Here is a 21,109-nt window from a genome sequence, read left to right on the forward strand (position 1 = left end):
GATCTGAAAATCGGCTGGGGTGCTGACTCGCGGGCTCCCTGGACAGGTAGGGTTCTATATATTAAAAGTCAGCAGCTACAGTATAGTTAACAGCATAGTTAAGAGCTGGAACATAGCTTTAAGCACAATTCCGCCGTAAGATTGAGACTGACATGTGCAGTGTAGATGTCACTAGACGAAACTAGTTGGGCGGGACGAGGACATTTGGAACACCCTGCCCATGTCAGTCTCGCTCTCACGGCAGAATAAATTGTAGCCAGAGATAGAAGCTTTTCACAGGAGGATTGCCTAATGATGTATGGAATATCACTATTCTGCCTTAATCCTTAGTGTCAGGAAGACACTTATGAAATGTGAGTGAGATTCTTATTAAATAAAAGTGTTTTTTATACAGAATCACACTATGTCAGTTTATCTTTTCTCCTATATATAACATATCCCTGCCTGAGTTTATATGGCTGTCTGTTTGAGGAGGATTAAGTGAAGGAAGATTAAACCCATATATTAAACGCTATTGCTGGTTTACAACTTTACCAGCCATCCCATCTGGTGAGTCATTTTAGGGGGTGACTGGTGTAAGCAGCACAAAGGGTGCCTTCACCACACACATTAACTCTGAATAGTCAGCACAGCCAACTCTTTAGAGCCAGCACAATTTTGCACGTTATTTTTTGAAAACATAGCACAGTTTGCACTTTTTGCACATTTTTCTGCTGCACTTTACTAGTACTTTATCTTGGGACTTTTTATGAATTACTATATCTGACTTTATATTTATAAGAACAAGTTTCTGTTTTTGTTCTTTGTATCATGAATTGATAATTTATTGTGATAATACATTTAAAATGTAATTTCATTTTGTATAGATTAACATATTGATTTATTTAATTTTTATAAATATATATATATATATATATATATATATATATATATATATATATATATATATATATATATATATATATACACACACACATACACACACACACAGTGGGTACGGAAAGTATTCAGACCCCCTTAAATTTTTCTTCATATTTTTTGTTACTATAAATGATTACCAATTTGATCCTATTATTGACTACAAAATTAAACATTTCTAAAACAAAAAACTTCAAATGACGTGCAGCTTTTCTCTGTCAAACCCTCTGATGCTAGTTGCGCTTTAACTTTGCCATCAAAAACCACTTTTGCATATGTTAAAAATGCACATTTTAGGCTTTACACCGCATTCACACTGAAGCGGCACGACTTCGGGGGCGACCTGTGAAGTCGCGTGCAGCGTGACTTCGGCACGACTTGCACGGACTTCACAGAATGAATGTCTATGCAAGTCGCTCCAGGTGGCCCCGAAGTAGTACAGAAACCTTTTACTAAGTTGGAGCAACTTGTGTCGCTCCTATTAGAACGGTTCCCGTACCACCCAACGGAGCGCGACGGACCGCGACTTGTCAGGCTGACAAGTCGTATTAGTGTGAATGGAGACTTAAGATGAAGTAAAACCTCCAAACATTTTCTAAAAGCTGGCACATATTGTTAAAAAAAAACAAAAAAAAAAACTGAACACTGAAGTTGATTTTAGTGCACGCTAATACTATAGATTACCAATTTTTAGTTAAAATAAAAAAGGAGTTTGCACCTGAGGAAATAAATACCAAACTGGTCAAGCCTTAAAATTGCTTGCACTCACAAAATGTCGCTAAAATTTTCTACCAAAAATTATCCATTGGTGACACTGTAAAAATTGGATTTTTGTAAGAACTTACCGTAAAATCCTTATCTCTGAAGTTCGACAGACGCAGCCTTATATCTTCATTATCATTGGTTATGCTTCTCCAAACAGGAATAGGCACTAGGCAGGAAAAAAAAAACTTTAATATGCCTATGGGGGCTGTCTCTGCAGGCATAATCCCACACACTCTGCTTCAGATTGCAGTTTTGTTGCAAGCAGTGTTTAGAAGACGAAAAAAACCCCCATAAACTGAAAAGTAGAGGGGCGGGTGCTGCGTCTTTCGAACTTCAGAGAAAAGGATTTTACTGTAAGTTCTTACAAAAATCCAATTTTCTCTATTGTTCGACAGACGCAGCTCCATATCTTCATTACTATTGGGATGTCCCAAAGCAGTATTGTCATGAGGGGTGAGAGAACAACGCATAGAAGAAAGTAACTCCCCAAAGGCTAAACTTAGCCAATCAGGTAAAAAGGAGCTCAACCAGGAAAAACACAGTGCATTGTGAAATTATTCGCCCCCCTTGAACTTTGACCTTTTGCCACATTTCAGGCTTCAAACAAAGACATAAAACTATAATTTTTTTGAAGAATCAACAAGTGGGACACAATCATGAAGTGGAACGAAATTTATTGGATATTTTCAAACTTTAACAAATAAAAAACTGAAAAATCGGGCGTGCAAAATTATTCAGCCCCCTTAAGTTAATACTTTGTAGCGCCACCTTTTGCTGCAATTACAGCTGTAAGTCGCTTGGGGTATGTCTCTATCAGTTTTGCACATCGAGAGACTGAACATTTTGCCCATCCCTCCTTGCAAAACAGCTCGAGCTCAGTGAGGTTGGATGGAGAGCGTTTGTGAACAGCAGTTTTCAGTTCTTTCCACAGATTCTCGATTGGATTCAGGTCTGGACTTTGACTTGGCCATTCTAACACCTGGATATGTTTATTTGTGAACTATTCCATTGTAGATTTTGCTTTATGTTTTGGATCATTGTCTTGTTGGAAAACAAATCTCCGTCCCAGTCTCAGGTCTTTTGCAGACTCCCATCAGGTTTTCTTCCAGAATGGTGCTGTATTTGGCTCCATCCATCTTCCCATCAATTTTAACCATCTTCCCTGTCCCTGCTGAAGAAAAGCAGGCCCAAACCATGATGCTGCCACCACCATGTTTGACAGTGGGGATGGTGTGTTCAGGGTGATGAGCTGTGTTGCTTTTACGCCAAACATAACGTTTTGCATTGTTGCCAAAAAGTTTGATTTTGGTTTCATCTGACCACCTTCTTCCACATGTTTGGTGCGTCTCCCAGGTGGCTTGTGGCAAACTTTAAACGACACTTTTTATGGATATCTTTAAGAAATGGCTTTCTTCTTGCCACTCTTCCATAAAGGCCAGATTTGTGCAGTATACGACTGATTGTTGTCCTATGGACAGTCTCCCACCTCCGCTGTAGATCTCTGCAGTTCATCCAGAGTGATCATGGGCCTCTTGGCTGCATCTCTGATCAGCCTTCTCCTTGTATGAGCTGAAAGTTTAGAGGGAAGGCCAGGTCTTCGTAGATTTTCAGTCGTCTGATACTCCTTCCATTTCAATATTATCGCTTGCACAGTACTCCTTGGGATGTTTAAAGCTTGGGAAATCTTTTTGTATCCAAATCCGGCTTTAAACTTCACAACAGTATCTCGGACCTGCCTGGTGTGTTCCTTGTTCTTCATGATGCTCTCTGCGCTTTAAACGGACCTCAGACTATCACAGTGCAGGTGCATTTATACGGAGACTTGATTACACACAGGTGGATTCTATTTATCATTTTAGTCAACATTGGATCATTCAGAGATCCTCACTGAACTTCTGGAGAGAGTTTGCTGCACTGAAAGTAAAGGGGCTGAATAATTTTGCACGCCCAATTTTTCAGTTTTTTATTTGTTAACAAAGTTTGAAATATCCCAAAAATTTTGTTCCACTTCATGATTGTGTCCCACTTGTTGATTCTTCAAAAAAAATTACAGTTTTATATCTTTGTTTGAAGCCTGAAATGTGGCAAAAGGTCGAAAAGTTCAAGGGGGCCGAATACTTTCGCAATGCACTGTACACCCTCAAAAGAGAACAAAAAGACTCTTTAAACAGCAGCCTGAAAACAATTGCGGCCAAAAGAGGCATCCGAAGATGCCAACACATCTACTTTGTAGAACTTTGTAAAAGTATGCATGGATGACCAAGTTGCCGCCTTGCAAACTTGCATCACAGACACTTGATGGTGAAAAGCCCAAGACGCACTCAATACCCTAGTAGAATGCGCCTTCACAGGGAAAGGAGGAACCTGACCCTCCAGTGAATAAGCCTGAACCACCGTCTGCCTGATCCATCTGGATATGATCGCAGCAGACACAGCCAATCCTTTACGAGGTCCCTCAGTAAGGAGAAAAAGAGCGTCTGATTTTCTAAAAGACTGAGTGGCTTCCAGGTAAACCCTGATCGCCCGAACCACATCCAAAGAATGCAAAGCAATTTCCTTGGAATGCTTAGGCTTGGGACAAAGTGAAGGCAACACAATGTCTTCATTCAAAAGAAAATTAGAAACCACCTTTGGATAAAAAGACTGATTAGGTCAAAGTACAACTCTGTATCACTGCGGACCACCAGATAAGGTGAGCAGCAAAACAACGCCGCCAATTTAGATACTCTGCGAACAGAAGTGATAGCCACCAAAAAAGGCAACCTTCTGAGACAATGAAAGCAGAGAAATCTCCCAAATGTTCTCAAAAAGGAGGCTTTTGAATAACAGATCATAAGGCGGAGCCATATGGTGTACTCCCTTAATAAAAGTATGAATCAAGGCATGCGTGGCTAACAGGCGTTGGAAATATATAGCCAAAGTCGACACTTGGCCTTTGATAGTGCCCAAAGCCAACCGCTGTTAAACCCCTTTCTGTAGAAAGGCCAAAACCCTAGCAATAGAAAAACAAGCGAGGGTGCACCTTCAGCGATTCATACCATGAAATGTACGATTTCCACGTACGATGATATATCTTCCTGGAAGTCGACTTCCTAGCCTTCACCAGCAGAAAAGACCTCTATCTCTCAACACCTGGCTTTCAACAGCCATGCCATTAAAGCCAGCGACAGTAAAGCAGGATGGAAGATCGGGCCTTGAGATAGCAGATCTTCCCTAAGAGGAAGTCTCCAAAGAGCATCGGCGACCAACCTTACCAGGTCTGCGTACCAAAACCGGCGAGGCCAGTCTGGGGCCACCAGAATGACCGGAATCCTTTCCGTCTCTACCCTTTGTAGAAGCCTTGGCAGAAGTGTTAACGGAGGGAAAGCATAAATCAGCCGATACTGACCCCAAGGAGCCACCAGTGCATACGTGGCGTTGGCCAGAGGACCTGGCTATGAACCTCTGCACATTCTTGTTGAGACGAGAAGCATACCGATCGACCTCAGGCGTCCCCCACCGAACACGCAGGAGATGAAACACCTCCAGGTGTAGGGACTACTCCCCTTGGTTTAACACCTGACAAATCAGGTAATCCATTTGCCAGTTTTCCACACCTGGGATGTGCACCGCAGAAAGAGCTGGAACAAACTACCGCCCAGGCCAGAATATCGGCTGCCAAGACTCTTGGTGCCCCCCTCCCTGGTGATTGATGTAAGCCACAGCCTGCATTAAGGGGTGCCCTCATCCATTTCTGGGGTGGGGGGACGTCTTCGCTTCTTTCCAGGGAGACCTTTGATCCAGAGAGGATCCAAACAACTATTCCCCAGTAAAGGGGAGATCAGTCAAGGCCTTTTTGGAAGCCTGGTCCGCAGACCAGCTTTTTAGCCACACCATGCGTCTAATAGCAATCCCCCCTGCCGACACTCTGGCCACTAGCGGAGCCGCATTCCAGGGAGGTATCACACCAGGGTTTGAGCCAACTGGTCCATTAGTTCAAGGCTTGCAGGGGGGAGCCGTTCAGATTCCAAGTTTGCTTTTAGTAACTTCACCCATTCAGTAACCGCCTGTGACACCAGAATGTTCACAAAAAGTAGTTTTCAAAATGGAACCCGCTATCACCTGTAAATGGTGGGATAGGGACTCCGCTCGTCTATCCACGGGGTCAGCAAAAGTCAGCGATTCCTCCACCGGAACCACAGTAGACTTATTAGCCTGGAAACTTCGGTGGTACAGTCCACCTAGTAGATACTGCAGCTGCAAAAGGGTAACGACGTTTAAAACGCTTAGGCACCACCAGCATGTGCTTGATGCGCCACCACTGTTCATCTACAATGACATGAAACCTATCAGGACAAGGAAACCCCTTGCCCGATTTCTGGGATCTGCGGGAGCCAAAAACACCTGCATATCCAAAGCAGTAGATCCATCAAATTTAAAGTTTCCCGCACCAAAACTATAAGAGCTTCCAACAAGGCGTGTTCCCGCGCTGCGGCTGAGGACAGGTCCTCTTCACCACCAGAATGCGACGACACCGACCCTGCAGGGTGGGGTGCGTCTGCGGCAGCCATATCTGCCTCAGAGTCAGAAGACACTGCCAATGGAGGGGAAGGCAGAGGGCGTTTGCGGCTGGCAACACTTGTAATTACAAAATTTACTTTTGACATCAGGCTTTGTATAAATGCTGCGAGATCGGGCTGTGACTGTGACCCAGAAGGGTCCGCAGCCACACCTAAGGGATCTGCAGGTGAAAATGTATCCTGGGACTCCATTTTACACTGGTAAGAAAAAAAGGTGCAATGTCCCTTTAAAAGTCGCCAATCGTGATCTCACCGCTATGTTTGCGGGCTACCAAACCCCAGGCTACTACAATCTAATAGAGTGTACAAGGAAACACCAGAAAAACGTTACCGAACCGTTTAGAAGACTGCCAAAATGCTCTGTGAAAACTAAAGTGAAACTAATCTGCACAGGAAAAGGAAAGAACATCCTGTGTCTCTGCTAGAATAAAAGTGCCATGCCGCACGCCTGTCCAGCGATCGTGGACCACAGGAAAATGGCCACTCCATGCATTCAAATGGGGAACTAACAGAAAATGGCTGCCCATGTAATACAATGGGAAAAAGAACACATTGATCCATAGAAAAATGGCGGCCCCCACGGCACGCCATGGGGCCAAAAGGGGTCCCTGAACATTAGGCATCGGAGGGCCCGTAGGAAGGGACCACACCAGGACCAGCCACCCACATCAAAAGGGTGCCACAGCGGCCGCAATATTTCTGCCCCCCAAGGTAAGAACCTGCACAGGGTAGGGGAAAAAACTGAGGGGTTTGGGCCTACTCGAGGGTCCGACCATTCCAGGGATAGTGCCCACATCCGCCCCGAGACCGCTAGAGGTTTTGGGGCAACAATTACTCATCATACAGATCACCTCCCACCCGATATGGGGGTGCTGTCAGCCAGGAGGTACGCCGTGACTCAGGGCGTTACAGGTCGATCGCGTCCCAGTGAGATGGTTCACTCGCAGGCTCGTCCCCATTCATGGGTGCACTGTAGTGGCGAGGCCCAATTCTGGACTATAACCTGCTTACGTTCGCTGGCCAGGCTGGGAGACCTTAAGGATCTAGAATATCCAGTCCAAAACCAAAGCCGGCTGTTGCTCGTAGTTAACCAGGAACTAACTTGTGAAAACAAAAAAAAAAAAATCACAAAAATAAAAATTCACTATATACAGCTAAGATCGAAGTCCCAGCAGGGAGCTAGGTCCTATTCCAAAACTAGGAGGAAACAAACTGCAATCTGAAGCACAGAGTGTGGGGTTATGCCTGCAGGGACAGTCCCCATGGGTGTAGTAAAGTCTTTTTCTGCCAAGTGCCTTTTCCTGACTGAAGGAGCATAACAAATGGTAATGAAGATATAGAGCTGCGTCTGTTGAACGATAGTGAAAGCCTTACGGGTCCATCAGTTTGGAGTTATTCCTGAATAAGGGCCAGAAAAGTATTGCTTTCATCCCAATGAGGAAGACAATTTGCAATTGTCGATTTCATATGTAGCTGCACCAGATAACGGAATTTTTGTAAAATCTTACCGTAAAATGCCTTTCTCGGAGTCCTCCAACAGTCGCCGCCCATTCACACAGTCTTCACCAATGGGTATTGACCTCTTATCCATAGGAGCAAGCTAGGCATAAGACTTGTTAAAAAACAAAGCATTTACATAGACACACCTATGGGGGCTGTCCCACTGGTCCAATACCCCCCTGCAATAAGCCACCCCAACTCAGTTTGGTAGCAAGCAGTTAAGTGTATAAGAACCCCAAAAGAGGGACGGGGGTGGCGACGGTCGGAGGACTCAGAGAAAGGAATTTTACGGTAAGATTTTACAAAAATTCCGTTTTCTCTTACGTCCTCCGACAGTCGCCACCCATTCACACAGTCTTCACCAATGGGATGTCCCAAAGCAGTGTAGACATGAGGGGTGGGAAACCCAACCGTCAGAAAGGTAACGCAGTACCCACATCAGGGAAAGGAACCTTACATGAACAGAAAGGTAACCCTCTGGGTAACAAAAAAGCTCAACAGGAGCAACAACCCAGGAAAGCAAATAACCAAGGGGATAAACAACCGCAACAGCCAGGGACCGGCAACAAAACCAGGGTCCCCCTACGGTACTGCCGCACAGAGAACTTTGCGGCCAAAGGAGGCATCAGCCGATGCCAGAACATCCAATTTTGTAGAATTTGGAAGAAGTGTGCACTGACGACCAAGTCGCAGCCTTACACACCTGGGCCACCGAAGCCTGATGCCGGAAGGCCCAGGACGCACTCACCTCTCCGGTAGAGTGCGCCTTGACAGGGAAGGGCGGTACCCGTTCCTTTAACTAATAGGCCTGTACAATTGTCTGTCTGATCCATTTTGAAATGGTCGCCGCAGACGCAGCCATACCCTTCCGAGGTCCCTCAGGAAGGACAAAAAAAGAGAATCCGATTTCCGAAAGGATTCAGTTGACGACAGGTAAACCCTGATCACCCAGACAACATCCAAGGAATGCCAGGCAACCTCCTTAGGATGCTTAGGATTCGCACAGAGCGAAGGCAAAACAATGTCCTCATTAAGGTGAAAATCAGAGACCACCTTTGGAAGAAAGGACTGGTTAGGTCGCAAGACCACCTCATCCCTATGATCCACCAGGTAAGGGGAGCGGCAAGACAAGACCGCCAACTCCCGACACTCTGCGAGCAGAAGTGATCGCCACTAGAAAGGCAAAACGAGATTTCCCTGATGTTTTCAAATGGGGAACGTTGTAGCACGGACAGAACCAAGTTCAAGTCCCATGGAGGTAAGGGCGCCCTTTGAGGAGGGGCCAAGTGACGCACACCTTGAATGAAGGTGCGAATCAAAGAATCAGACGCCAAGGGGCGCTGGAAAAGGACAGCCAGTGCAGATACCTGGCTCTTAATCGTGGCCAATGCAAGGCGCTAGTCCACGCCAGACTGAAGGAAAGCCAACACCCTTGCCACCGAGTATGAACGAGGAGAGAAGCCCCTGGGCATACACCAGGCAAAATAAGCTTTCCATGTACGGTAATAAATCTTACCCGATGAGGCTTTTCTAGCCTTGAGCAAGGTAGGAATGACCTCTGAGGAGAGACCCCTGTCTCTCAGGACCTGGCTTTTAACAGCCATGCCGATAGAGCCAGCGACTGTAAAGCAGGATGGAAGATCGGTCCCTGAGACAGTAGATCTTCTCGCATCGGCAGCCGCCATGGAGGTTCAACGGCCAGGTGAACGATGTCCGTGTACCAGGACCGGCGTGGCCAGTCTGGTGCCACTAGAATAACCAACGTTGGTTCCAAGGCCAACCTGCGAAGGAACCTGGACAACAACTGAATCGGGGGAAAGGCATATATCAGATGATACTGATGCCAAGGCATCACCAGCGCATCCGAGGCGTCTGCCAGAGGATCGCGCGTTCTTGCCACGAACCTTTCCACCTTGTTGTTTAGCCAAGACGCGAACAGATCCACATTCGGGGATCCCCATTTTGCACACAGCATTTGAAATGCCTCCGGGTGCAGGGACTATCCCCCCTGGTCCAGGGTCTGGGGGCTCAGATAATTGGCCTGCCAATTCTGCACACCCGGAATGTGAACTGCCGATATCGCCGGGACACGAGTCTCGGCCCAAGACAGAATTCTGGTCACTTCCTGGGCCACCCAGGCACTCCTGGTGCCCCCTTGGTGATTGATGTAAGCCACCGCAGTGGCATTGTCCGTCTGCACCCGTACAGGGCGGCCCTGAAGACGATCCGACCATTGGAGCAGGCACAGTCTGATCGCTCTCAATTCCAATATGTTTATGGGGAGGGAGGATTCATCCACCGACCAAGTGCCCTGGGCAGACAGGTTGCCCAGGACGCCACCCCAGCCCGATAGGCTGGCATCCGTGGCAATTACTGTCCACAGTAACGGTCGGAAGGATTTTCACAGCCGGTGATTGAAGCCACCACAGAAGATCCATTCTGGTTTGGCGACTCAGACACCCTCAGATCCAAGGACTGAGGCAGCCTGTCCCATCTGGCCAGGATCTCCGCTTGGAGAGACCTTGTGTGAAACTGTGCAAATGGTATCGCCTCGAAGGCTGACACCATCAACCCCAGGGGCCGCATACAGGTCCTGAGTGACGAGGATTCGTTGTCCCCGAGGGCCCTGACCTCGTTCTGTAGGGTCCGGAGCTTGTCCTCCGGCAGGAACACCTTTGCTTGAGCAGAGTCCAGAACCATTCCCAGATATGGGAGACGAACCGAAGGCCACAAGGTCGACTTCCGAACGTTGATGGTCCAACCGAACTCCTGAAGCGTCTGAACTGAAGTGGACAGATCGCGCAGCAGGCTCTGACTGGCACTCGATCGCAACAGGAGATCGTCCAGATATCCCAAGACCGCAATGCCCTGTGCCCGTAACAGGTCCAGAACGGGAGCCAGCACTGTGGTAAACACCCTGGGAAGGTATGCATCCTTCAGGTCGATAGAGGCCAGGAAGTCTCCTGGACTCAGAGAAGCTACCACCGAGCGGAGCAATTTCGTGCGGAACTTTTGAACGTGCACGGAGCGGTTCCGAGCTTTTAAGTCCAGAATCGGACGCACCTTGCCCTCCTTTCTGGGCACAGTAAACAGATTCGAGGAAAACCCCCGAAACCTGTCCCGATGAGGCACCGGAACAATCACCCCCTGGGCAAGGAGAACCTGCACCGCCTGATGCAGGTCCTGTAACCGCCCTGGAGTGATTTGAGGGAAAGAATCTGTCCGCCGGTCGTGAAAGGAATTTGATCTTTTATCCCGATCGAATGATTTACTGAACCCACCTGTCCGGACTTCGAAGCAGCCAAGGTTGTAGGAAACCGCGCAGACATCCCCCCACTCCTGAAACGGGTGAGGGCGCCCCTTCAGGCAGAGGCGGACTGGGCCGCCGCACCAGCCTGGGCGGCTTTTGGTTTAATGGAAGGGCCCTGCTTACCGCGGAAAAACTTAACCTTAGGATTCTGGGGCAGCAGAGTGCTCTTGCCCCCGGTGACCCCCTTAACCAATTCATCAAGAGATTCCCCAAAAAGGCGAGACCCCCGCATAGGGGATATCAGCCATCGTTTTCCTGGAAGTCTGGTCAGCCGAACAGCTTTTCAACGATATCAGGCGACGGTTAATCACCGCAACACTGGACAGGTGCGCAGCTAATGGGGCCTCATGTAAGGCCGCATCGCACAAATGAGCTTTGATTTGGACGCTAAGTCCCCTGACCATGATTTCAACCACAAGGCCCTACGTGAAGAGTTCACCAGGGATGCAGTTCTGGCTGATAACTTAACCGATTCTGCCGAAGCGTCTGCCATATACCCAGTCGCTTTCGACAGCATAGGAAGGGAATCCAGAATCTCTTTACGGGAAGTCCCTCCTAACAGGTGGGCTTTAAGTTGGTCCAGCCAAACCTCCAGATTTCTGGCCACCACTGTTGTGGCCATAGTTGGCTTTAGGTTAGCCATAACTGCCTCTCATGACCTTTTGAGGAGAACCTCTATTCTCTTGTCCATAGGCTCTTTAAGGACACCCATATCCTAAAAGGCCAGGTCTGTAGACTTGGCGCATTTTGAGAAGGCCGCATCCAGCTTGGGAACCGTGTTCCAAATGCAAGAGGGATCCTCGTTATAAGGGAAACCTCCTCTTTAAGCTTTTTGGGAAAAACAGCTCATTTTCAGGCTCCACCCACTCCTTCTTAATGGAGTCCGACAAAGTGTCATGTACCGGAAACACCCTAGACCGAGTTTCATTCAGGGTTTGGTACATTTTGTCATGTAGGGACAGATAGACCTGTTCTTTAATTTCTAAGGTCTCATAAATCACTCCTAGTAAAGCATCAACTTCCTCTAGTGATAATTTATACCTAGGCGATTTAGTCCCTAACTCAAGGACCTCCCTGGAAGAAGCTGCCTCACTAAGCTCTTCAAGGGAATCTGAGTCCTCTGCCTCTGTTTCTACACCCTCCTCTGGGGCTGAAACTAGGGGGGCTTCAGCTGGCTGTTTGGAGGTCTCTATGTTAGATAGCATAGATTTAATCGCTTTCATCTCCTTTTGGACTCCTGCGATTAACTCCTTGCATGCCCCTGTTGGCTCCTTATAGACCAATTTGTCTATACAGGGTTTACAAAGGGGTTTACTCCAGCCCTCAAACTTAGCAGCACAGGCAGGGCATCTTTTCTTCCCTGACGGTTTCTCTGTGTCTTTGGGCTGAGCCTGAAGACGAGAAGAGGGGAAAAAACAAGGAAACAATGAGACCCTTAACAGAAAAAACCAAGAAGGGGGATAAACTACCACAGCCACCCCCTCCCTCCACCAGAGAAACTAAGCCAACTCTTTAGCCCGGACTCAGCTTTGGGGGGGGAGGGGTGAAAAACAAACAGGGGAAATCACAGCATTCTGAGGGTCCCTGTACTCACCCCCCCCCCCCAGCCTAGTAGGTAGCCTACCCTTGTGACACCTACCTGAGCTGGGATGGCGCCACCACCGCTGTGTCCTGCAGTCTCCATGAGAGAGGCCTCTTCCTCCTGCAGCATCCTGCCGTTGCGTTCTGCCCAGGGAAGCCTCGCAGACTTGCAGCGGTTTCAGCAGTTTAAATAAACCGCCATGGCTCCGGCGTCATCACCGCTGTGAGAGCTGGAACCGGAAGTGATGTGACGGAAGCCCCGTCCTCCTCCGATGCGCTCCAAAGGCCGGAACTCGAGGCCGGCGCAAGCGCCCACTGCCTTGTCAGAAGCCCTCGGTTACATCGCTGTGGGCAGTGGACACGGCCAGACACGGCCTCGTCGGCCACCTGGGGCCCCCACCACTGACCTCCCTCTTCTGAACAGGACAGGTACAGCAGAGCTCCACACCTGCCTCCTCCTCCGGGAAGGAAACACAAAAGACTGGGGAAGATGGTGGGTGTCCGCCCCTTTATTCACCTGATCCTTTGTGTTTCCTGTTTCCGGAGGTGGAGCCTATATCTCCTGTGCTGTCCTGGACAGATGCCTGGAGAAAATAGGTTTTAGCATGGAACCGGCCACCATGTAGGCATGGCGGGCAAGGGATTCCAGCCTCCTATCCGTAGGATCCCTAAACACCGGAGAATTTTCGGTGGGTACCAGAGTGGCCTTGTTCAATCTGGCCACAGTGTGATCCACCTGAGGAGCCACACACCAGCGCGAATCTGTAGGAGACGCAAAGGGGTAAAGGAGTTGAAACTTTTTTGGCACCACAAAGGTGCGCTTTAAATTGCGCCATTGCTCATTCACAGTAGCGTGAAACTCAGCGGGGCAAGGAACACCTGCGCCGCCTTGTGGGTCCTGTGTGTACCAAAAGAGGACAATGCCCGGAGGACTGGGCTCATCCTCCAAATGTAGTGTTTTCTTAGTGGCAAGAATCAGCGCATCCATAGCTGCTCGGTCTTCAGCCGTCCCAGGGGAGGAATCATCCACCCCTGCAACCTCCGCCTCCCCCTCAGACCGAGAAGAGCGAGACCCCTCAAGGGGCACGCTACTTACGGCAACCATGTCAGATTCAGAATCAAAAGAAAAAGAAAAAGAAAAACGAGGCCTTTTTCTTGCAGCACTTTCAGTCATTAGAATATCCACTTTGGACACCAAAGTCGCCACTGCAGCAGACAAAGTGGTCAGAGCAGAAGATTCAGAGGAACCTGAATCCCCCACTAAGGCTTAGGGAAATTTGCTGTCCTGAGATTCCATAGTAAAAAAGTTTTTTTCTTTGAAAGGTACTGGCCCTTTAAGTGCGCCGCGGACCCCCGCAGCACACCGCTACAAAGACTGTGAAAAAACAGACCCCTACGCAGGAATAAACTGATAGCCAGAAGTATTTCCACAAAAAAGGACAGCAGACAGACCCCCACAAAGTGCCTAAGCTAGGCAAGATCAAACTGAGTTGGGAATGCTGGTGCAGGGAGGTATTGACTGAGGGGACAGCCCCTAGGGGTGTGTCTATGCTAAAAGCTTTTGCATTAATTCTTGTTGCCTAGCTACTCCTACGGAGCAAAGGTCAATACCCATTGGTGAAGACTTGTGAGTGGGCGGCGACTGTCGGAGGACGTAAGAGAAACATATATTTGCACTTGGTGGCTGTAAATTTTTTTTTTTTTTTTTTTTAAAGTAAATTTTTATTTGCCACGTAACTCTTGCCATCACATAGGGAACAAAAGCCCTCTATGCGCTAGCATACAACTTGCGACAGGTTCTCTGTGAGAGGTCATGGATCTATTATACACCGCATATCTCTCCCTGCACTCCACTAAAGCAAATGAAACACAGATCTTGCCTGTGGAAGGGTGTGTAAAAGCTGCCGCCATCACAAACATAAGCCTTATGTCGGCAGCAGCAAAAGGGTTAAAGGAAAAAATTCACTGCTGCAGCAAAGAATCATTAAGGGATTTTATTTTGTTAAGGTTTGAAAATTATGGCTATAGCCAGAATAGGACGAAAGGCAAAACTCGCCAGAAAGAATTGAATTCTTAAAAGTTATTCCAATGTGAATCAGAAGGATCCTTGCTTTTAGGGCAGGGTTCGACAAACCCCGGTCGCCAGGTCGCCATGGCGACCAGAAACCGCGTCCTGGCTCCTGATTTGCGGCCAGCCCACTCTCTGCAACTCCTGACTGACTGCCCGGACACGCAGCTCAGAGTGTCAGGCAGCCGATGCTTCGCTCTCCCCCCTCCCTGGTCTCCGTGTTTTCCCTGGAGCCGTGCAGTAATCTGAAGTCCGGCTGTGTGTAACATGAGAGGGGAGGGGGCGGGCCTCCTCTCCTCTGCCAGAGCACAGTCCGGAATGGCTGCTCTCTGAGCTCTCTTCTGCTGCCCGTAGCGTCCTTATCAGGCTGGTCTTCCTCCCCCCAGGGACCACAGCGGGAGTTCAGACCTTGGAGAAGAGTGAGGAGGAGGAGGGGGACCCGGCAGCCTGTGTGCCCTTTACCTGACCTAGCAGGCAGACTGTCACAGTAACTACTATGAGGGAGGGGGGGAGAGTTCTGGTGGAGGATAGAGCACGGGGGCTGCCTGTGTGTGTGTTCATGTTTCCATGCTGTGACACACTGAGCCGCTGTTCTAATAGTGCAAAGTTGTTTAAGGTGTGCTGTGAGGTGGAGGAGGGGAGATGAGGCTGGCATGCTTTAAAATGATCTTTTTATGTCCTCTGATAAAGCCCTGTGTATTATCAACAATCACCACAGGGGGACACACAGGCAGGAAGTAGCTGCAAAGAGGCAACAGAAGATCAGCAGCGCTGGAATACTTCTTTCATCCTTTTCTGTGTTTGTTTTATTTAAAATGTCACAAAGGCTTTATTTAGATGTGCAGTTGGGTGCTGTAAAGACATGTTTTTGCCACCCACCAACAGCCACCCTTAAAGCGGAGTTCCACCCTGGATTTTTTTTTTTTTTTTTTAATACCCCCGGGACAGTCAGGGCTAGTGCATTCCACAATGGCTAGCCTCTGATCTGTCCCGGGTTGCACATACCTGTTAGGACAAATACTTACCTTGCAAACGTCTTGTCCAGCGCTGCCATCTCAGATGTGGGCAGCTTGAAGCCAGCGAGATCCTCTTCTGCGTCCTCTTCCGCCTTCTTTGGTCCCACGATGCTCTGCGCCGGCCCCGACGTCACTTCCGGGTCGCGCGCGTCATCCCTCTACAGCTTCTGGGCATGCCCAGAAGCTGTTTAGAAGGGGATGACGCGCGCGACCCGGAACCGACGTCGGGGCCGGTGCAGGCGCAATGATTCCTGGGAGCTATGACGTTCAGCTCCCAGGAATCATTGCAGAGCCAGGAAGTGACGACGGGCCGCGGCCGAGGAAGGAGGAAGAAGGAAGTAAGGTAAGTATTTTTTCTTCGCTACGAGGTAAGTAAAAAAAAAAAAAAATATGCGATTATCCATTTCTTTTTCAGGTGACCCGGAGCGAGAAGATGGAGGTAAGTATAAAAATAGGGTGGAACTCCACTTTAAGCTACAATAGGCAGCAGATGAGGGTATTTTACATGCCGCAGTCATGATGCATTAGCATAAAAAGGAGTTTCCCCTATAACAGGTTTTTAATGTCATTCTTTCTGGCCAGCCCATAACCTTGACGTAATGCGTTACATTGGAGTTATTGACTGACCACTCTGCTGTAAGTGAGTTAGGGGGCGCAAATTACTTGCCCTGACAACCCACGCTACCAAAAAAAAAACTGGCTCCTAACTTTTTTAGCTGGCTCCTAGATTCATAGCAAATTTGTCGAGCCCTGTTTTAGGGACTCCCTCCACTTTTAGTGGTTTCACTTTGGGCAACCGGCTCCTCTGAAAGCCAGTCACACTCACATTCTCTGCAAACTGGATGTGGTGTAAAACTCCTCCAATTCCCATGTGTGTGAACCCAGCCTTACTTTATGTCAAACTCCTTTCCAATTCTAGTTGCGGCAGTTTTACAGGTTTTTTTTTTTTGGCCATCTGTGCCCTATAGGGGAGATTTCCCTTCACTTCCTGTCTCATATCTAAAACTGAGTGAGAGGAAATCTCTCCAAAGTGAGGGAATACAAAGGTGACACCAAAACTAGTGTCCCCATTGGAAGGCCCATGCCCCTGTCCCCCACTACTGCTGCTTTGGGGTCAACCCAAGAATTTGGGATTTTCTTTTACTTTCACTCTCGATGATAACTGTGTACAGGACAAATGGGAGGGTGAATCTCCATAACTGGGGCAAAGACAGCAATTAGGTAGCAGGTGTTCTAATCCTTCTCCACACTTTCTAAAACTAAAAAAAAAAAAAAAAAAAAAAAAGTTGCCTTAAGTTACACTAGTATAAAAATACTTCTCTTATCAATTGGAATACTCATTTACCTGGCCTGCCTCTCTTGGGACTTGGCTTTAGTTCACCTATTGCTGCAGCACTTGCATTACGCTCAGCCTCAGCCAAAATATCCACCTGAATGAGAACAAAAATTACTTAAATTAATTAAAAGTCATAAACATTTAAGAATAAACACTTGCACTTGGTAATACAGAAAAAGTTGGGACCGCTGCACTCTATTCCACCTGAATACCATTAGAAAAGATGCACTGTCTCCTTAAATCACACTGAAATGCATGACAATAGAAATTCACATTTAAAAAATGATTCACTTCTATAAAAAAAATACTACTCATTAATGTGAATCCCAGGTGCCAAGAATACATAAATCCTAAACGTGAAAATCATTTAGTTGTGAATAGGAAATATTTAAAATAGCATATGTGCAAAAAGTAAAATCCATATATAAAAAGGTGCTGAGAAAAGTGCTCTTGTGCTTTGTTGTAAACAATGACAAAGGTGCTCCAAAAGTTCCTGTGAGGTAATGTAGCCTCTTAAGCTGGATACACAGTTACACACTATACAATTTTCTTTAGATTTTTTCCTTTAGACTTACCAAAACTATATAATATGAGGTCAGACCTAAACACTTTCACTTTGTATGCAATCAGGCAGGCCCTTGCACTACATAGTTGAAGGTAAATCTAAAGGAAATCTACCAACAAAAGTTGTATAGTGTGTATCCAGCTTTACTGGACCTAAATGATCTCGGATTATAGAGATTATAAGTGTGTTTATCCAGAAGGCTGATACTCAAAGGCATCAGACTGCAGTTCAAATTAATGGCACCTGTGAGCGACCCGACAGCCCAGTGCCCAGTGTCTATTAAGCCTCCGATATTAGATGGACTCCGACACTCATGATAATAAAACATAAATAAAGAGAATCTCCGAGCACAACCCGTTTGGTAACACTTATTAGATCGGTAATACACTTGCATGCTTTTCTCTCTATTTCATGTAACACAACAGATAAAGATAAATGTTGTTGCCTCAGCTGCGGTGTCTTCTGAGCAGGTTCAGCGCGATAACATCACAGACCTGATTCCATCCAATGAGTTTCCCCGCAAAAATGGTCACCAATCCCAGAAGACACTTCTTACGGGGAAATGTGCCTGGCTGAGTTCGGTATGTGACATCACGCCAAAGCTGCTCGAATGACAAAGTGGCGGAGCCTTAAACATTAAGCTGTTGTGTTACCTGCTTTTATCTCTTCATTTCAAGTGCATTACCTGTCTAATAAACAAGCGTTACCAGATAGGATTGCAAAGCACCACCTTTTATGTTTAATATTAATGAGGGTTGAAGTACACCTCATTTGGTTGTACTTCTCCTGTGCATCACAGAAGTGCAGATCATTTAGCACTCCAGTGACCCTTGAAGCTCGCTGTCGGCTGACGTCACAGAGCCAGTTCAGACTCAGGAAATATCACAACCCTATGGTCGGGATCCGCCCACATGCCTGAACCAGCACTCAGTTCAGCCTCTAAGCAAGCCGCTGAGAGCCTGAGAAGGTTGCTCCCACCCCTTCCAAAGCCCCATGCTTCAGTGAGCGCAGGAGGGCAAAGCAGAGTCAGAGATTGACAGTCACCAGCTCTCTGCTCAGGGAGCACTGAGAACCAAGCGATGAGCGGCAATTGATCGCTCGGTTCTTAGCCTTAGAGCCGGCGGGGACCAATGCTGCATCCACCTAGGTAAGTATGAATAAAAAAAAAAAAAAAAAAAAAAAAAAAAAAAAAAAATTATATAGTTCGGTTTTTAAAAAGGTACGTCAAAATTCCTCTCATCCTTATTGTACAGCTCACAGTAAATCGCTTTATGGGCCACAGGACGTCCCCATGCAATAATTGAGGGGTGGACAACAAGAAAGTTAAACAATTGCAGCAGTCTCCCAGGAAGAAACAAGGAAGGCCAATGGGCCTGACACTGCACAGCTGCCTAGGTTGGAGAAGGAAGTAGGAATTAATTCTGGGAGGATAAAATAACCAAGAAAAAGAGGGTCAAAATGATGAAGGGATGTGGGAGGATGAGCCCCAATTAGGATATCCCAGTAAGCAAGGAGGAATAAAAGAGGGGAGGTTACCATGGAGCCAATCAGCCAGTGGACCGAGGGTGAAGAAAAAAACAAAGGGAATAACTGGTGAAATGTTGTGCTACCAGGCAGGAAAATGGACGACGTAAAATAAGTGTTAGGGAGGAAAGGAGAACACTGGTCTCTGGAATACCCTGTCCCCAAGTGGAAGAGGTGTCGAAAGGAAGATTAATGCTGTTTATATGGACAGAAAGGGGAGGATTGGATCTTCTAAGGGTTTCCCCAGAAGGGACTCTCCCCTTCATTTACAAGGATAGCTCGGGATGGCCCAGAGGTCCTGTAGAAATGCCATGGTGTGAAAAGAAGGAATCCTTTGAAGTAGAAGGATGCACAAAGAGTACAAGGTATCAAGAGATAGAAAGACATAGGATATTTTGTTACTCACCAAAAAATCCTTTTCTCAGAGTTTTACAGGCGCAGTTGCTCTAGAGTCTAGACCATTAGGGTTTTAGAACGCCACCTACAGGCATAGTACACCGGGCAGAAAAGAACTCAGCACTTCCTAAAGGCAGTCCTCTGTGGCATAAAATCCCCTCTCTGCTATAGGCAAGCCAGTTAGTCAGAAAGCATTGTTTGAAGCAAAATCTGCAATAGGGGTGGGATGCTGTGTCCATGAATAAACTCAGAGAAAGGCATTTAATGGTAACAAAAAACGGAATTTTTGTAAAATCTTACCTGTAAAATTCCTTTCTCTGAGTCCTCCGACAGTCGCCGCCTCTTCATATTCGTCACATATGGGGTATTAGACTTTGCTCCGAAGGAGTAGCTAGGCAACAGAATATGTTAACAATAAAGCTTTAACATATCCCACCCTCAAGGGGTGGTCCCCTCAGTCAATACCCTCCTACTTCCTGCAACCATATCTCAGTTTTAGTGGAATAGCAGTAGAGTATACATTCAAACCCCAAAAGAGGGGCGGGGGCGGCGACTGTCGGAGGACTCAGAGAAAGGAATTTTACAGGTAAGATTTTACAAAAATTCCGTTTTCTCTTACGTCCTCCGACAGTCGCCGCCTCTTCATATTCGTCACATATGGGGACGTCCCAAAGCAGTGCAAACATGAGGGGTGGGAAACGCATCCGCGCCGAAAGGCAACGCAGTCTCCACATCAAAGAAAGGAACCTTACCAAAGGAAGGAAACCAGCTGGGCAACAGCAAAAATAAGTGCTCAACAGGAGCAACAACCCAGGAAAAGACAAAAAACCAGGGGATACAAAACTTATCCCAACAGCCAGGAGTCCCCAACAAGGGACCCTAGGGAACAGCCGCACTAGGAACCTTGCGGCCAAAGGAAGCATCCGCCGATGCCTGAACATCTACTTTGTAGAATTTTGTGAAAGTGTGCACGGTCGACCAAGTCGCCGCCTTACACACCTGGGCTACAGAAGCCCCATGACGACAGGCCCAAGACGTACTCAGAGATCTAGTAGAGTGCGCCTTCACAGGCACAGGGGGAACCTTCCCCTGCAAGGCATAAGCCTGTTCAATGGTCTGCCTGATCCATTTGGCAATGGTAGAGGCGGAAGCCGCCATGCCCTTCCGAGGACCCTCTGGAAGAACAAACAAGGAGTCCGTCTTTCGAAAAGACTCAGTCGATTTAAGGTAAACCCTAATCGCTCGAACAACATCCAGAGAATGCAATCTCACCTCCTTAGGATGTTTAGGCTTCGTGCACAACGAAGGCAAAACAATATCCTCGTTAAGATGGAATTCCGAAACCCGTTTCGGCAGAAAAGAAGGATTAGGTCGCAAGACCACCATATCCAAATGAACAACCAGGTACGGAGACTTGCAGGACAAAGCCGCCAGTTCCGACACTCTGCGAGCCGAAGTGATCGCCACCAAAAAGGCGACCTTTTTGGACAACATAGACAACGAGATCTCCCTGATCTGTTCAAAAGGAGCACGTTGTAACACAGACAGGACTAGATTCAAGTCCCAATGGG

At 47.4% G+C, this 21,109-nt stretch overlaps 1 protein-coding gene across 1 annotated transcript in view; it reads right to left on the reverse strand.

Annotated features, from left to right (window-relative positions):
- Positions 1–21,109, reverse strand: part of PSIP1 (PC4 and SRSF1 interacting protein 1) — a 346,309-nt gene that overhangs the window by 182,644 nt on the left and 142,556 nt on the right. The window contains exon 8 of the mRNA XM_082273564.1: positions 17,063–17,147. Within this exon, the coding sequence (XP_082129690.1) occupies positions 17,063–17,147 (85 nt within the window). The remainder of the gene's footprint in view (positions 1–17,062; positions 17,148–21,109) is intronic.

This window comes from Pelophylax lessonae (genome assembly GCF_965119305.1).
Source record: "Pelophylax lessonae genome assembly, chromosome: 1".
NCBI lineage: Eukaryota > Metazoa > Chordata > Amphibia > Anura > Ranidae > Pelophylax > Pelophylax lessonae.